At 35.7% G+C, this 19,336-nt stretch overlaps 1 protein-coding gene across 2 annotated transcripts in view; it reads right to left on the bottom strand.

Annotated features, from left to right (window-relative positions):
* Kcmf1 (potassium channel modulatory factor 1) overlaps positions 1-19,336 on the bottom strand; it is a 79,154-nt gene that overhangs the window by 31,724 nt on the left and 28,094 nt on the right. Inside the window, exons 2-3 of one of the 2 annotated variants that reach the window (XM_058583398.1) lie at positions 4,971-5,040; positions 1,643-1,810 (exon numbers count right to left, since the gene is read on the bottom strand). In XM_058583398.1, coding sequence (XP_058439381.1) covers positions 1,643-1,810; positions 4,971-4,977 — 175 coding nt within the window. In that variant the 5' untranslated portion in view covers positions 4,978-5,040. The remainder of the gene's footprint in view (positions 1-1,642; positions 1,811-4,970; positions 5,041-19,336) is intronic. The other variant, XM_046457546.2, reaches the window with a different exon arrangement.

The raw sequence follows: 19,336 nt of genomic DNA, 5'->3' as shown, positions 1-19,336 counted from the left end.
ATTAAAAAAACATTATATCACTGGTAAAAGACTGGATACTTTTCCCCCTAAGATCCAAGATAAGGGTGTTTACTCTTGTCACTTTTATTCAGTATTTTACTAGAGGATCTAACCAGAGAAAATGAAAGGAAGAAGTAAAATGACCTAACTATATCTGTAGATGACATGACCTTGTTTATAGAAAATTCTAAATAATCAAATAAAAAACTATCAGAATTTCAGCAAAAGTGTAGGATACAAGATCTATATATAAAAATCAATTACTTTTCTATACATTTGTAATAACTACTCCAAAATAAAACAATTTTAATTATAAAAACGAAAAGAAGAAAAAACACTTTGGAATACAATTAAGCAGGTGCAAAATGTATGCTGATAACTATAAAACTTTGTCAAAAGAAAGTATATACCTAAATAAGTAAAAAAGATATCTATGTTCACTGGCCATCAATTTAATTAGTATTAATTATTATAGTTATTAATATTATTAAGACTCTCCAAACTAAACTACAGATTAAATACAATCTCCATCAAAATCCCTGGTGGTTTCTTTACAAAAACTGACAAATTGATCCTAAAATTCACACAGAAACTCAAAGAGCCAAGAATAACCAAAATAATCCTGAAAAGGAATAAAAATTGGAAGACCCACACACAATTTCAAAACTTACTTTAAAACTATAGAAGTAAAGATAGTGTAGGCCTGGCATAAACAAACATACAGACCAATGGAATACACTGAATAAACAGAAATAAACCTCATTAATGGTCAATTTACTTTCAACAAAAGTACCAAGACAATTCATTGGCTAAAGAATAGGTTCTTGGTGCTGGGGTTATGGCTCAGCGGTAAAGCACTCGCCTTGCAAATGCAAGGCCCAGGGTTCGTTCCTCAGCACCACATAAAAATTTAAAAAATCAAAAGTATATATGTATTTTTTAAAAAAGAATATATTCTTTAAAAAGAACAGATTCTTTAATGATGCTGGGGGCAACAAGATATCCAAAAGAACTAGATACGCAAAAGAAAAAACGCTGACACTCTACCTCAACTCCCTATACAAAAAATTCTGCCAGGCAGTGGTATGTGCCTCTAATTACAGCCACTCAGGAGGCTGAGGCAGAAGTATCCAAAGTCTAAGGCCAGTCTCGATTTTGAAATGCAAATCAAAAGCACTTGAGATACTACTTCATATCCATTATTAAGAAGAGCTATGACCAAAAAAATACTAATAACAAGTTTTGGCTAGGTAAGAAATCACAGCAGAAATATTATAGCTTTTCTTATAGATGAACAATGACCCCTAATAAATTGTAGAAATGATCTGCATTCTAATAACTAGACCAAGAACTAGTACTTCTGTGCTGCTGATGAGAATAGTTTGATTTTATTCCTTCTTTATTAAAGCACTTTTCTATTTCATACCTTGCCAGGTATGTATTTATTGAAATGGCTTCACAAAAACATAAACTATGATTTAGAGACAGAAATACTTAGAATACAATGGCACAATTTATTTTTAATGAATTTTAGCCACCATATTTGCCATTAAAGATAGTTTTAAAACATTTTGCCTTTGCTTCTTCATGCACACATAAAATTCTAAATGACCATTTATTAAACTTTTTTTTAAACACTTACCAAAATCTACCCTTGTTAATATGCACTGCATTGGGTGGTCAGTTGTATGCCTTGTTGTTGTTGCACCACTTTCATAACAAGATGCACAAAGATCGTAATCGTAGCAAATTAAACACTTGTATCTGCGACCTCGAAAATTGCCTTTTAAACATGCATCACAGCTGACACCTATTAAAAAAAAATCCTTAATTAGCAGTTATTAAAGGTCACTTTTCATTTTTATAAGTGTTTATGATTAATTTTACCCCAAGTATCCCTTCCAAATGACTAAAAACAACATAATAAAATGACATGGGAATTTCCAGCAGTATGGTATATAGCAAATTTGTACTCCAAATAAAAATAACTTAAAAGTCTGGCATGGTGGTAGACGCCCGTGATCCCAGCAGCTCGGAAGGCTGAGGCAGGAGGATCACAAGTTCAAAGCTAACCTCAGCAACAATGAGACACTAAGCAACTCAGGGAGAACTGTCTCTAAATAAAATACAAAATAGGACTGGGAATGTGGCTCAGTGACCAAGTGCCCCTGAGTTCAATCCCCAATAATCCCCCCACCGGCCAAAAAAAAAAAACATAAAATGTGAAAGTCCCTCAAATAAATGTCGTGATAGGTTAACAAGAGAGTAAAAACCAAGGTAAGGAGAAACTGGTAACTAAAGTATTAAAAAGAGCTTTCAGCCCAAGAGCATTTGCCAAAGCAGGTAAAAATCTGAGTTGAGATTTTTTTTCACACATTTTTTTATTGGAGTCTTCTAGTCATATATAATGACAGGATTTGTTGTTACATATTCATACATGCACACAATATAACAATATAATTTGGCCAACAGCACTCCCTTGAACGTATCCCCCACACACACCTTCACCCCCTTAGTCCCTTTCTTCTTTGGAATTCTTTTTTTCATGTTTCTTTTCCTTTTTCCTCTCTATCTTTCACATATAAAAAAAAGCATAAAATCCTTGACCTTCTCAGTTCGACTTATTTCACTTAACATAATGATCTCTAGTTCCATCAATTTTCCTTCAAATGACAATTTCATTTGTCTTTATGGCTGAGTAAATGAGTTTAGATTTCCATAGCATTGTAGGACAAAGAGTAAGAAACAAAGATTAAAAGCTGGTAAAGGTGGGTATCTATAAGAAGTTTCCTCATAAAACTGAGACTTAATATACTTTCAATATATGGGTGAGAAATCCTCCTAAGGGAATTACAAAAATTCCTCTAGTGAAGCTCCCCCATTCCCACATAGAGGATAGGCAGGGGGGGATAACAACAACAACCAAAAAAAAAAAAAAAAAAACTGAAAAATTTTAATCACAAAGCAGTCCTCTTACAGGTTTAGAGCCCAAATTAAACCATTATAAAAAACCTGAGTGAAGAATTTAAAGTAGCCAGGTGTGGTAGCACACTCCTATAATTCTAGTAACTTGAGAGGCTGAAGCAGGAAGTTCCCGACGTCAAAACCAGCCTAAATTCTGACAAATTAGTCAGAATTTGTCTCAAAATAAAAAATAAAAAGGGCTGAAGATGTAGTTCAGTGGTAAAGTGCCCTTGGATTTAATCCTCAGTACCCAGCCCCCCATCTAAAAGAATTTAAAGCCCATCTTATATTAGTATTGCCAGCAAGATCTGGCAGGAATAACCTTCTGAGGAATGAGTAGGCTTTAACTCAGCAAGTACACAGAAGAAATAAAACTACCTCAGAAAAAACTAGCAGAACTAGCAGATTCAGATTGTCACAGTTCATATCAAAATTGGATAATAAGTAACAATTCTTAATACATTGAAAGAAAGAAGATTGAAGAGGCAGCCTGCAGATCTACATATGAACCAAAGGACTTCAAATTTTTTTAAAAAACTTAAAAGTTAAAACTCAATGGGCAGGTTTAACAGTAGAAAGTCTTCTACTTATGTGTGATATGCCTGTTTATGCACAAAACCCACACATAGCCAAACTACTAGAATTAAATATTAAGCAACAGTTCTAGGCACCGATTAAGAAAACATGATTATTTCTTTCACTTTAAAAGAGAAAAACTATTATTAAAAACTATCATTTACAATTCTGCCTAATCAAATTCCAAGAAAGAAAGTAAATTAGTGATTATCAGAGATTAGGAGTTATTATTTAATGGTTACAGATTTTTGTTTTAGATAGGTGATGGAGAGGTGGAACTATCTGGAGCTAGATATGTAGTGATGGTTGTACAACAATGTAAATATATTTAATGTCCCTGAATTGTATGCTCAAAAGGATTAAAATGCTAAGTTTTATGTTGTGTGTGTATACATATATATATATCCCACACATTTTACAATTTTAAAAAACAGGCCATTTGCAACAGCATTTTTTTAAAATGCCTATGACTAAATCTAAACAAAGATAGGAATTCTTAGTAAAAAAATTCTAATCAAAAGAATTTTTTGTGGAACATGATAAACTGGCTCAATTTTTTAAGCAGATTACAAAGGACCTGGAACAGTCAAAAGATCCCTAAAGAAAAATAAAATGAAAGGACTTGTTTAATGTTTATCAGAACTGCAATAATAAATACAAAGATGAATAATAAAGCTGTAATAGTTACAAAAGAATGACCCTGGCATAGAGACAAGTCAGCCTATGGAAGAAAATACAAGGCCCAGTAACAAATGCACTATGTTGAGGACTGTTTCATGACAGCAACATCAGTACAGATCATGGGGGAGAGCAGGGAAGGAAGACAGTAAATGGTATTTGAAAGGTGATTACTCATATTGGACCCATATCCCAGACACAAAAATCAATTCCACATGGTTTAAAAACAAATGCAAACAAAAAATGGGAGGGGGGGGGGGATTTCCAGAAGGCAATATTGAAAAGTACTTTTAAGAACTCAGAGTAGGAAATGATTTCTTAAATCAATCTCTCTCCCCATTGCTCCCCCGACAGTCTATATCATAATAGATTCAACCACAATAAGACTTTTTCTTCATCTTTTAACACTCAACAGTGACTGAAAAGACAAGGTCCACAAACTAATGATATGTACAATATACATATCATACATAACAAAGTTTGTTATTTATAATACATTAAGAACTCCGAGCCAAATTCCAGCAGCTCCGGAGTCTGAGGTAGGAAGATCCTAAATTCAAAGTCAGCCTCAGCAGTTTAGTAAGACCCTGTCTCAAATAAAAAAAAAAAGGGGGAGTAGGGGAGGACTAGGGATGTGGTTCATTGGTTAAGCACCTCTGGGTTCAATCCCTGGATCCCTGGTACCAAAAAAAGAAAAGAAAAAAACTTCGATGTAGGGCCTTGGGATGTGGCTCAAGCGGTAATGCACTTGCCTGGCATGCGTGCAGCCCAGGTTCAATCCTCAGCACCACATACAAACAAAGATGTTGTGTCCACTGAAAACTAAAAAAAAATAAATATTAAAATTCTCTCTCAAAAAAAAAAAAAAAACTCCGATGTATCAATAGGAAAATGACTAACACCCAATTTTAAAAAGGCAAACTGTCAATGAGTACTCAAAGAACAAACACAAATATCCAATTAACATATGAAAAAGACAATCTCCTTACTCATCAAAAACATGTGGAAATAAGCCTGACATGGTGGTGTACACCTATAATCCAGTAACTTTGGAGGCTTAGGCAGGAGAATTACAAGTTCATAACCAGCCTTGGCAACTAGTGAGGCCATCTCAAAATAAAAAGAGGTGGAAGGTAGTTCAATGGTAGAACACCCCTGAGATCAATTCCTATTACTTTATAAAGAAGAAAAGAGTGCAAATAAAACCATGATGAGCTATCATTTCACATCTGAAAAACTAGTAATCATATGATATATGATACAAAGACCAAGACTGAAAGAAATGGTTTGGGGAAGCAGTTCAGTGGTAGAGAAGAGTCCCTACCCAATAGATGCAAAGTTCAACCCCCAGTAACACCACACACACACACACACACACACAAAAAAAAAAAATACAGAAATAATTTAGACCTTGCTGATAAACGTATACCTCAGCCAAATCACTTTGAACAAATTGAACATGTATACTTTCTATGATATTATAATTCATTCTTAAATATATTCCCAGAGGAATCTTCTGCATGCACACCATGTAATATGTTCTAGTTTCTTGGGTTGAAAAAAATCAAGCCCTATCCCCAAGGAGCTAACATTTTAGTGGGTGATGAACAGCATAAAAACAAAGTAGATTATGAAGCTATGGAGAAAAACTGAGCAAAATTTAGCTTAATATAAAAAGGTAATATTTGAGCAAGAAGATGATATATTTCCAAGTTTACCTATTCAAAATAGCTTCCATTCATGACAATGCTTTAAGCAGAACACTAAAAATATTGAACAGGAATAAATGTCTATTTAATTACTGGATATAATAACCTTGACAAATGTAGTATATGAGTTTAGAGGCCAGGAAAGTAAAATCAGTTCTGCACACTAACTTATTTAGTGTGTGGCCTGTCTGACATTACTCTGTGGGTTTGCCATGGTATAGATCCTTACTGACATATGTAAATGAACAAAGGCTAAGGTAATTGTGTGAGGCGGCACTACCCAGTGTCAATAAAAAGAAACTGATGGTGCTTGTCCCTTATCTACTCTATTCTTCTGATTTAATTTGAAACCATCTAAATGGTTCACTAAATGGTTTAGGTTTTACTTATAGCCTAGCTTGTGTTAGTCAGATTTTTGCCACTATGACCAAAATAGTTGACAAGAACAACATAAGAGGAGGAAACATTTATTCTGGACTCACAGTTTTCAGAGGTTCAGTGCATGGTCAGCCAACTACATTGGTCTGGGCCTAAGGTGAAGCAGAACATTACTACAGAAGAGCATGATGGAGGAAAGCCACTAAGCGGATGGCAGCCAGGAAGCCGAGAGAGAAGGGAAGGGACCATCAACAAATAGTATTCCAGGCCACACCCCCAGTGACCTACCTACTCCAGTCACACTCTGCCTACAGATGCTACAGTTGCCACCCAGTATCTGCTCAAAATTTTCTTATATCAAGTGAATTAATCCACTGATTAGGTTAGAGCTCTCATAATATAATTATTTTACCTCTGAACTTTCTTGTGTTATCTAACATATGAGCTTTTCAGGGACATCTCATATCCAAATCATAGCACAGCTGAATCTAGTAATAATTAAGTCTTTAAATAACAAGCCTACCCACTCTACCCCCAGCATTGTGGGGATCCAATCTATGGCCTTGTATACACAAAGCAAGCATTCTATCACTGACAGGCAAGCTCAGCCAAGAAAGAGGTTTTTGGCTGGGGGTGGAATTCAGTGTTAGAGCATGTGAGAGACCATGGGGTTCAATCCCCAGGACCCAATCCTCCCCACAAAATAAAGAAAAAAGAAACAGGTTGTTGTTGTTGTTTAATTGATTAACTATTTTTGTGGTATCATTTCTATATGTATGTTTTCTAGATGCTTAAACAATGAAAGACATATTACTCAAGGTCATTATTTCTAATACAAACATTAAAATTTTCAACAGTTTTCTCAAAATACAAGTCAGATTTCATAATTAATGAGGCAAGAAGTCTAGACAGGGTTGTGTGTGTGTGTGTGTGTGTGTGTGTGTGTGTCTATCTGTCTGCTGTCCTTTCTCGCTCTGCTTATAACAGCTGTAAATCCTGTCCTTCGATTCCTTATGTAGTCACAAACTTCTTGTGTCATTTTCCCCCCAGCACATGGGGATTGAACCCAGGGCACTCTGCCACCAAGCTACATCCCCAGCCCCCCCCCCTTTTTTTTTTTTAATTTTGAAACAGGATCTCACTAAATTGCCAAGGATGGCCTCAAATTTGTGATCCTCCTTCCTAAGCCATCTGAGTGCCTGGGATTACAGGCATATGCCAACACACCCAGCTAATATTTAATTTTATAGAAGACTTCATATTATCTTTGACATGAAAGTCTCTAAATGAAAGTACAGAGGCATTTGCCACAGTTTCTCAACAGAAGCCTACTCTCCCTACTCCATGCGCACAGAATCACTCACTCTCATTTAGCTTTGAGAAAGACATCAGGTTTCCCACTTAAAACAGTCCCTTCTATGTATACCTGTAAGAATTTATGTCATTTTATGGAACAGAATAACAAAACTTGTTCCTTTAGTGTTAACTACAGGTAACTTAAAAGTTTCTACTAAAGAAAACAAGTTAGCTCTTTGCTCAAGTCTCTTGATTAACAGAAGTGGTAATACCTGGAGCCTCAGGGAAAGCTGAAACAGAGTAAGTGGCATATGTAAAACTATTGATTCCTTCACAGAAAGACTTAAGTTGCTTCTGATGAGAAATCAATAAGTTATATTTAAGATATTAAGAATTAAAGTTCCTATAGAAAAGTATTGGACAGAAACAATATTTGCAATAAAGTTTTGCTTTGAGAGTCAAGGCTGGAGGACCACTGGTTGTCTTTTCAGCACTGAGATCTATTAGATTAAAAATAATTGTTAGGGTTGGGTGGTGGTGAGGAGGAGCTGCCTAGCACCAAAAGAAAAGAAAAGAAAGAAAGATATAGACTCCATATACTATTTTCCTGCAAAACCTGAGTTAACCAAATAATAAAATATGCAATTTGTTGTTTTAATTATATAGCTTCAGTCATACCAGATTATAAGGAAGTTCAGACAATCACTAGTTTGAAAATGGTAACTAGCACAAGCCAAATAATAATATGATGATGGGATATTTGTGATACTTTATCTGATCAAGTTCATTTATCTTGCTAAGAAATATGGTTTAACCCCAATTTTGACATGGACACAGGTAAAATCCAAATAAAAAGACCAGTGTACATTTGACATGTCCTACCCATTATATCTGAACATATTTCTATCCTAGACATTTTACCTTATATTTAGCAGTTCTGGAAAATAAATACATAAAAGCTATGAATAAAAATCAGAGAGAAAGAATGTTTCCTCTAGTGGGAACAGATTTTTTAAAAGCCACTGAAATAATATGTAAAAATATTTTTCTTCCTTATTTAAAGAAAACATGAAACAAAGAGGTATTTATATTTATTGGTTTACAGTTTTTTAAAGGGGAAAACCTGGCAGGCACAGTGGCTCCTGTTACCCCAGCAACCTGGGAGGCTTAGCAGAAGGGTTGCAAGGCCAGTCTCAGCAACTTAGAGAGACTACGTCTCAAAAGGAAAAAATAAGAAGGGTGGGGGATGTAGCTCAGTGGTAAAGTAACCCTGGATTCAATCCCCAGTACCAAAACAGAAATAAAATAGTAAAAAAAAAAAAACATTAAAAAATAATAATAAATAATTTTTAAAAGGTGAGAATAAAATAATTTTAAAATTATTTATTTTAATAATATTTTTTAAATTATTTAGTATTAAAATAATAAATAATTTTAAAAAGTTGATAATATCAGATTGTTATGTCTTCAAATTCCATACATCACTCAAAGTTTGACTTTTCTAAAAAGAATGCATATTGTGTATACTACACAATAATCGTAATATTGAGAACTGCACAAAGAAGTTATACTATTAAAATAATTTTACAAGATAATTTCCAAGAAAAGGCTCTTTGCATTTAGGCAGCTATAAACTCATGCAACCCTTTGAAGAGGACCTCAAATGAACATGAAAGCAATTAAAGAAATACCTAAAATTATGTTGCTTAATGAAGAAAGTAAAAGAATATGTCCAGAAGTGAGTTTGCAAGAGGAAGGAACCTAAGATAAATTTTAAAATACTTCATAAGCTAGAATCCTAAATTAGGAGTAGAAAGCTTTTCCCCCTTCTATATAAGAACTGCAGGGGAAATAAAAAGAAATGATGTCTTGGAAAAGTAAAGAGTAATTTTGGGGGTTTGTTTCTTAAAGAAAAAAAATAAAGTACCTTAATTATTTTTAGAATTAGAAACAGAACAAAATCTTATATATTAAATATGTATACAATTCTGTATATTTAGTTTTAAAAATGCATGCCATGTTTTACAAGAGAGAAAATCGGGTGCAGAGACCCATACAAACAAGAAAAACAGAAATGAGGATGGGAATATACAGTAGGGAAGAATAAGATACAGCAGAAAGGGAGCCAAACAGTTGAGAAGAATATTAGAGAAGAGAGAAGCTTAGTAAGTAGGCTTTGCAGTGTATGCTCTTCACTTAGTTTTCTTGTGCAAAACTCTGATGCATTCATTCAGCAATTTAAAACAACCCTTTCTGTACTAGGAATCCATTTTTCTATATTTTCTTTTTACTCTCAGGTGAATTCTGGAAGATTTGTGATATAAGGAGCATCCATCCATCCATCCTTTCCTTATTTGCTAAGTATCTACTAAGTGCCAAAATACAACAATGTATTTGCTGAAGGGGACTAAGAATGTAGCTCAGAGTTAGGGTGCGTGTTTAGGATGCACAAGGCCCTGGGTTCAAGACCTAGTTCCACCAATTTTTTTTTCCCCCTGAGGATAGAACAGTGACTTTTTGCCACTCAGAGCTTATACTCTAATTTGCATTAGCAGCAATTTTGTTATTAATTATATGCCAGATGATTTACATATATTACTTTATCAATCTTCACTGAGTCAAGAAGTAGGTAAAGAGTGTGATGAAACTTCTTCTCACTGATGATTCAGTCAGTTCAACTCTGCCCAAAAAAGTAATGAATAGAATAGCTGGATATTATATTTAAGGAGTTCCTTACAAACTTTGTCAAAGAAGAAAGTTTAATTCATTTCTAAGTTTTGGGGGGTAGAGGAACAACTGACAGATTTGCTTAACTTTAAAGAATTCATCTATATGCTTATTCACAGGTACGCATGCCTAGCCTGCAAACAGAAACTTATCTTAGTGTCAATGGTCTTGTTATCATAAGTGATCCTAAGAACAGCCTCTCAGAGTTTCTTACCTAGAAATCTCAACCAATTGAGATTCAGCCATGATTAGAACTACTTTCTAACTTCTAGAAGAGGTGTACAAGGAGTACCTGGAACAATGTAGGAATTCATTGAAAACCAGCTCAATGAACAAAATGAGTGAAAAGACATCTTCATTTCATCTGATGTAACATAACATTAATCATAAAAGAGATAAGAGGAAAAGGTATTAAATGAGCAAATGGTGAAAGTAAAGGGGGAAAAAGAAAGCGATGACCAAGTACTTGTTTCTTATAAGAGGGGAAAAAATTAAATAGGCAAGAATGCTATGTGCCTTTAATTTTAGGCACCAGCTACTAGGTGATAAAATTAGCCCAGGAGAGCTTGGTTTGCAAGTAATAAGTGATAATGTAGCAGTTGGATGTGAAACAGGTTAAGAAACCAATCCTTTGTTAACCATAGTTCTGTGGTAATTTTATACGTAAAAAATCAGACTATAAAAAAGTACTTTTATATTTGAAAATAATTTTTACATTTGAAAATACTTGAAAAGTATTTTCAAATCAGATGTGGTAATGCGTACCTGTAACCTCAGCAACTCAAGAGGCTGAGGCAGGAGGATCACAAGTTTTAGGCCAGCCTTGTCAATGTAGCAACCCAATCTCAAAAAAATGAAGGAGGGGGGCTGGGGATGCAGCTCAGTGATAGTGTTCCAGGAGGTTCAATCCCCAGTACAACCAACAACAAAAAAAAGTGTTTTCAGGACTGGGAGGGTAGTTCAGACACTGAAGCACTTGCGCTACCATGTACAAGCCCTGGGTTCAATTCCCATAACTACACAAGGAGGCAAGGGAAAACCCTAGTGTAAAATGCCACTAGCTAATTTAAAAAAATACATGCTAGACAGAAACTACTTCAAAAAGAGAGATTGGTTTAGGCTCAAAGCCACCACCTAAAAGACAAAAGACCTAAATTTAGGAAAAGTGATAAATTTTATGAAATATCCAGCAATGTCATGAGTATTTTACAGAGACTTATAAAGGACAATCTAGTAATAAACAGATTAATTTCAAACTTGTAGAGGTGGTCTGGAAAAAAACACTTAAAAGGACCTACTATAGAAAGGCACAGTGGTACATGCCTTTAATCCCAGTGGCTCTGAAAGGCTGAGGCAGAATGATCACAAGTTCAAGGCCAGCCATAGCAACTTAAGCCATAAGCAACTTAGGGAGACCCTGTCTCTAAATAAAAATACAAAAAAAAGGGGGGGGGGCTCATTGGTAAAGACACCCTGGGTCCAATCCCTGGTACAAAAAAAAAAAAAAATGACATACACATAAGAATTTCCCTTAAATCCACCTCTAACCAGCAATGTTCCCTTAATAAATAAATGTTTACTGTCCTTGATGTTCTTGACACCTGCTAAATACTTGATTGCTGAACTATTACTGTTCTTTTATAGATAACTGAGACACATAGACACAAAGTAACTTGCTCCAAAGGCATACAGGAATTAAGTGACAAACCAGTGATTAAGATGAAAGTCACGGGCTGGGGTTGTGGCTCAGTGATAGAGTGCACGCCTAAAACATTCAAGGCCCTGGGTTCGATCCTCAGTACCACATAAAAATAAATAAAGGTATTGTGTCCAACTAAAAAATAAATATTTTTTAAAAAAGATGAAAGTCACTACATTGGGGTTGTAGCTCAGTGGTAGAGTGCTTGCAAGGCACTGGATTCAATCCTCAGCACCACATAAAAATAAATGAATAAATGAAATAAAAGGTATTGTATCCATCTACAACTAAAAATATTTTTTCAAAAAAGATAAAAGTCTCCTACTGACACTTATCTTTTTAACCATCTGGATACCCCCCTTTCATTTTGTGAATGTCTTCAGAACTTTTATTTACTGTGATATAGAGATATATATTTGGTGTCATATTTACTTTCTTTCCTCAACTTTTTATATTAGAACACTTAATTTTACCAATTGCATCACTTCTCCAAAATGCAACCCTAAGACTAAAGAGTTACTGTGAGGACAAATATTTATTTTCAGGTAATCAAATAGTTTTACCTAAGACACTATGTTTTTAGTTTTTAGTCTAGAGTAGTGTTTTCTTAACTCTGAAAACCCAAGCCCTTAGTGATAAGAATTTCAAAGCTTTGCCATCTTATTTATCTTAAGTTTTTTTTTTTTCAATAAACAAGAAATGTATCTGGTCTTCCTCCTTCATAACCTTAATTTGTATCCACCAATATAATTCTCAAACACATTGATTTATTTTCAACTATTGTCTTTTTAAATATATAAAGAAATCTTGCCTAAGTACATCTTCAGAAATGGAAATCAAACTATGGCACATGATATCACATATTATGAAATACTAGAAAACTACACTCTATGAACTAAACTTACAAATCCCCACAAAAACAAGGTACAATAGATATATAATCTATGGAAATATTTATGTAAATTTTTAAATATACAACAATGGTATATAATGGTAAACAGACACATACTTACATGGAAAACATACTGAAATGTGTGTGGGAATGACACACACCCGCAACAAAAAAGTGATGACCTCTGAAGGGTAAAGGCTGAGGATATATCTCAGTGGTCAAGTGCTTTCCTAGCACTGGAAAGGCCCTAGGTTCCATTCCTAGCACTGCCAAAAAAAAAAAAAAAAAGATGGCCTGCCCATCTACCTATATTTTTAATGTGTATTTCTTTGTATATGTTTAAAACTTTTCTTTAAAAATAAAATGTGAGCAAATTTCCCAATCCATCTGAGTGTAAAGGAGAATATGAGATTATTTTTGTTTTTGTGGTACTGGGGCGTCAAACTCAGGTCTTCATGCATACTAGCTAAATAGTAAGATGACTTTTAGTGACAGGATGTGTAGTTTCGTGATAAGGTATAAATGGATAAAATAGATGACCTAGAAAATGAAATAAAACTATCCTTTTTTTGTTCCCCAGAACTAGATGCTATATCTCTTACCTGTCAATTCCTACATAGTCATTGAGTTTAAGAGATGTCTAGGCGGGTTTAGTTGTCTAGGAAGCCAATATGAAGAGCCTACTACTGGGCTTTGAAAATAGAATCTATAGATGTTTAGAATGCCCTCAACATATATTTGGCCAATAATGTACAAAGAGTAATAGGCAACTTCTGGCCTAGCAGACAGACTACATGTCTGTCTTGAGAGAGAAGCATGTTATTTCAAACTAAAGATGAAATATATTTAATGGGATCCTCCTATCTTGGAATTTCTTGGTCTATTGGTCAAATACTTTTAAACTGATTTTCTCCAACTATTTAAGGAGGAAAGGAAGAAACTTCTGAAAACCCTAATAAACAGAACAGAAAACATACTATTTGCTTAATGTTGTTTGTTTAATGATATCTGAGCTAGAAATATCTGCACATGTATCTGTAATAGATTCCCAGTAAAAGTAAGGCACAAGACAGCTCTTTCTACAGTAGTGGAAAAAGATTTGTCCCGGATATGTATTAGAAGATACTGACTTGCCCCAGTCTCACCCTAATGCAACACTTCCTACCAAGCAGTCCCTCAGTACCTCTTTTTCAGAGCAGTGCCTCAAATACCACCTCTTTAAACACTGAAACACAACATCAGGAACTCCCTATACAAAGAGTGGTTATTTCAAATCTAGTCTATCAAAAAAACACCATCAACAAGAACTCAGTAACTTTCTCCTGTTTTCCAGGCCAACCAATTTAAAATATAACAAGTCCTCCAAAAATCTTACCTTCAATGTTACATTACTTTATACCTGCTCCAGTTTCTCCACAGACTTTAATGGGACTTACAGCAGACATAAAGCTCTGTACAGGTTCAGAAATAATTAACATACAGAATGAAGCTATCACTTAACTCATCTTAATTTTCTTCAATTAAAAAAACACAAAAGAGGAAACATAATAACCTCTTTATGTTGCAGGACTATCATAGGCACATAAACATCCATTTTCCCCCCAAGGGCATTTCAAATAAAGTAGGATGTTGATTATTGTTAGTACTGTACCTCAGCTCCAAGCCCATTCTTCAGGGAGGGGAAAGGCTACTGGTATTAATTCTGTGGTGGCAGGAAATATTACAAAGCATTCCCCTGCCCCAAAATGTCAATGATACCAAAGTTTAAAAACGACAAAGACCTAGGATCTGCCAACTCTATTATCCAGACACCCTTGGAAACTGTCTACTGGTTCACCTTCTGCCAATGGAGGCCCAAAGGGAGAAAGAAAACCAGAAAGTGGTCAATATTCCTCCAGCACCAGAGAGGCTCTTGTAATAGCTTGTTTGAGCCCCATCAACGCCAGCCAGCTGCAACCCATTTAGGAGGCCAAGTACCAACTAACTATGTGGAGATAAGTAACCCCAGCTTTTCCTTCTTCTTTTTTTCTTTTTTTATGTGGTGTTGAGGATTCAACCCAGTGTTTCACATGTGCTACGTAAGGGCTCTACCACTAAGCTACAACGCCATTCCCCTCATCTTTTCCCTTTTTACAATAATGGGAATGTCCTTCAATTGTTCAATGTAATTGAAAGCAATTAAAGTGTCTTGGCAGCTGAGGGCCCAGCAGCAAGGAGCACACCAAGTGAGCACCCAGCTTTTGGTGTCTAAACAGCATCTTCTACTAGAAAGATGCAGAGTTCCTTGGAGATATGGCTGACCTCAAGGCAGGGCAAATCCATAGGCCTGACCCACTCTGACACACTTCTGAAATGAGTGATCCAGAAATGATACAGAAAGACTGATGAGGACATGGCAAAAGGACATGAAAAAAACCTTCAAGAGGCTCCCACTGGCTAAACTGGACACAAACTGAACATCAAATGAATAACAGAAATAACAGATTTATAACCCACTGAATAACACAGGAATCCACAAGTCCATACTGATATAAATAAAAAAATAAATCAGGGAGGATGAAATATTTAAAAAAAAAAAAGTCTTGGGCTGGGGCTATAGCTCAGTGGTAGAGTGCCAGTGTGAGGCACTGGGTTCGATCCTCAGCCACCATATAAAAATAAATAAAGATACTATGTCCATCTACAACTAATATAAGTCTTCTTTATGGTAGTTATATTGATAATGACTTTAAATTCCAACTTTTACTGTAGCTTTGCTGTCCAGTGTAGTAGCCACTAGCCACATGTGAATATTTTAAACTTAATAATTTGAAATTCAGTTCCTCAATGGCACTAGCCACATTTTAAGTACTCATGGGGCTACTGGACACTATATTGGACACTGATGTACTGAACAATGGCATTTGAGACTCTGAGTCATAATTTTGTGAAAATATGTCCTAGACTAGAGGACTTCTGATCAAGGAAATTCAAGGGTTCATTAACAAAGCATACTTTAGTGAAAACAGGGAGGGGAGATGTGAAATTGGGTAACTAAATCCTCACAAGAAGGGAGGGAGAAGGAAGGGAAGAAAAGAGTAAAAGAGAGAAAAAGTAGAACATAAAAGGAACACAAGTCCAGGAGCTTCAAAATTCTGAAAAGGAGAAAATAATCAACAGGATAATTCAAGAAACTTCCCCAAAATAAGAATATGAAGTGACAGACTGAAAGTGTCCACAAAGCATTCAACACAATGAATTAAAGAAAAAAAGAAAGGACCTAAACCAATTGTTATTGTTTCAGAAGAGCAATCAAAAAAAGAGATTCTACTAACTTCCACGTGACAGGTAAGAAAAAGGAGTAGAGATCACACAAAGATCAAAAATCTGCTGTTTTCAAAAGGAACATAGGACACTAAAAGGTTATGCACATGATAATGTCAAAAAAGTTCCAAAGAATTTCCAAATTAATTCTATGCCTGGAAGTTATCATTCAGTATACTGTAGCAGAACAACATTTTCAGGCACGTTGAGACAGAAAAGAATTACTTCCCATGCACACTTTCTCTGTAAACCACAAAAGCATGTACTTTTGTCATGTACAGAGGAAGCTAGAAATCAGAAGATCCAATCTGAGAGAAAAGCAATGAAAATCACCAGGTAGACAATGCAGGGAGAACCCCCATGCACAAAGTAAACACACACCTTGTGTAACCAATGTTTTAGATCACTTAACATTACCAGAACCCAAAGGCCTAGCCCATTTCTATTGACTGCCCCAAGTTATCATCCCAAACACAGTAGGTTAAATTTGCCTGCTTTATGTATATATACATAAATATATACCAATACTTGCAGCGCTTTCACTGTCATTGAGATACACATGTTTCCGGCTAAAATTCACAGCTCAGACAAAATAAGGCAATGCTCTGCTTCCTTGTTTCAGCTTTCATACTGTAAACAAGTGTACTTTTCATGCCCTATTTTGTGTTTTCCCCTGTGCTGTTTGTTGGGGATTTCACTACTTAAAATGCTCCCCTCCCACCTCAGTAATGATGAAGTTCTGCCTTGTGTCCCAAAATCAATTAGATAATTAGTTTACGCATGAGTTATAGTGTTGTTGGCCATGAGTTCAATGTTAATCAATCAACATTATTTTTTAAATATCCTTTGCAAGATGCAGTGGCACATGCCTGTAATTCCAGCAACTCAGGAGGCTTAGGCAGGAAGATCCCAAGTTGAAAGCCAGCCTCAGCAACTCAGCTAGGTCCTAGGTAACTTAGCAAGACCCCGTTCCAAAATACAAAAGGATGGGATTTGGCTCAGTGGTTAAGTGCCTGAGTTCAATCCCTGGTAGAAGGAAGGAAGGGCTGAAGGGAGGGAGGGAGGAAAAAAACAAAAGAATCCTTCAACAGAAATACACATAAAATAAGGTTATATATTATGGTCAGAGCTCACAGGAACCTAACCTTTTCATTTCCTCTAGGAACAGAGGTTGTATTTGCTAATTCAGTATATGTGTCAACTTTACAAACTACAACTATCACATGTAAAAAGAACTGAAAACATTCATTCTCATTCTCTCACTCACTCTCTCTCTCTCTCTCTCTCTCTCTCTCTCTCTCTCACATTCTTTTTAACCTAATGACATAATGGAATCTGAGGAATATGGGCCAGGTAAAGCTTCTTATCTGGAGTTGGCTGGTCTTGCAAGTGTGCTGATAAAATTTCTGCTTTGCCCTCCAGGAAGAGAAAGGGTTGGCTCAGGACTTGGTTCACTCCAAGGCAGCACCCAGCTCTAACCTGCTCCTAGGAGCTAGAGATAGGCCACAGTGAGCAGGAGCTCTCTGACCACATCTCTGCTAGAAATCCAGCTTGATCCAATGACAGTCCAGCCACAGCTCCCTCCCTCCAGGATGAGTCCTGAGTTTCCAAGGACCATTTGCGATCTGGCCCATTTATGACTTCTTCATAAAATAAGGTTATATATTGACTTCTTCAAAGGGTCTCTCAGGAATTCCTGGGGGAATTGAAGGTAGACCTTGCTCAGGTTCCCTTTTCCTAGGAGCATCATCTAAGGGTTCAACTACCCTTCCCTTACACAATGGGACATGAGCTCACTGCTCCTTGTTTAGTAACTTAACAGCACACAGCCTAGACAGAATAAATATTATGTGTTGGAAATAAAACTACAGAGAAAGGTGAGAGGATGATTAAGACAGAATTCCAATTCATGGTTATGAAGATGTTTGTGAGTAACCAAACACAGTGGCAAATGATTGTAATCCCAGCAACTCGGAGAGCTGAGGCAGGACAATCACAAATTAGAGGCCAGACTCTGCAATTAAGCAGGACCCTGTCTCAAAGTAAGAAATGAAATGGGCTGGGAATATGGCTCAGTAGTTAAGCATCCTTGAGTTCAATCTCTGATACCAAAATAAAAAGAGAAAAATAAAATAAAAAGATGTTTCTGAGATGTCCTATTTCTTAATAAGAGCAGTGATCCATTGATGCTTGTTTTATTCTTTTTTTTTTCCTCAATACATACTGTTTATACACTTTTCTGAATGCATGACACTTTCCTCACACATATACAACAATTCTATTCTCAAAGGAAAGAATTGGCTGGCCACATATCATTAAAATAGCAAATACATGACTGTAATCCCATCCACTCAGAAGATGAGGCAAGAAGATACCAAGCCTGAGGCCTCAGCAACTTAGCATGACCCTGTCTCAAAATTCTAAAAAGAGGGGCTGTCATGTAGTTCAGTGCTTGCCTAGCATGTACAAGGCCCTGCAGAGTATAGTTCAGTAGTAGAACGCTGGCTTAGAATATTCAAGGCCCTGGGTTCAAGTCCCAACACTGTACCCCAAAAAAGTCTGTACAGGTTTAATACAGATAAAACTTATTTAATGTTTTCAACCCACAGTTGGTTGAACTCATCAGACTATATAAACTTATGCATAAAAGAATCAGGACCAGGGGGTATAGTTCAGAGGTAGAGCATATGATTAGCATGTACTAGACCCTGGGTTAAAGAAGAAAGGGAGGAAAGAAGGGAAAGAAAACAAAGTTAAAATACCAAGGACAGAGTAGAAGAGAAAGAAATGAAGGTACCAAAACAAGATGAATTTTAAAAGGGATTCACTTAAATTCTGGATAAAAAATAGTTAAGGAGAATATAAGTGTCAACATTTAGCCCAAAATGGGATGCAGGTATTTAAAAAGCCAGCAAACAAGCAAATTTAAGCTGAATTAACAGCCATACAAGCTATGTAACTATAATAATTTCTATAATATTTACTCTTGCCAGACTTTATGTGAAGAATGACATTCAGTTCTTTGTATCTTATTTTAAATGGTAAATAGTACAGCATAATGACTGAATGGCAAAGTATCTAGAAACTATGTCAAGAGAAACTAAAAGGCAGAAT

This window comes from Marmota monax, unplaced genomic scaffold (assembly GCF_021218885.2).
Source record: "Marmota monax isolate L192 unplaced genomic scaffold, Marmota_monax_Labrador192_F-V1.1 WCK01_AAM20220418_F8-fsc00390, whole genome shotgun sequence".
Taxonomy (NCBI): Eukaryota; Metazoa; Chordata; class Mammalia; order Rodentia; family Sciuridae; genus Marmota; species Marmota monax.
The sequence above is the reverse complement of the archived record's forward strand: the minus strand, read 5'-3'. Positions and strand labels throughout refer to the sequence as shown.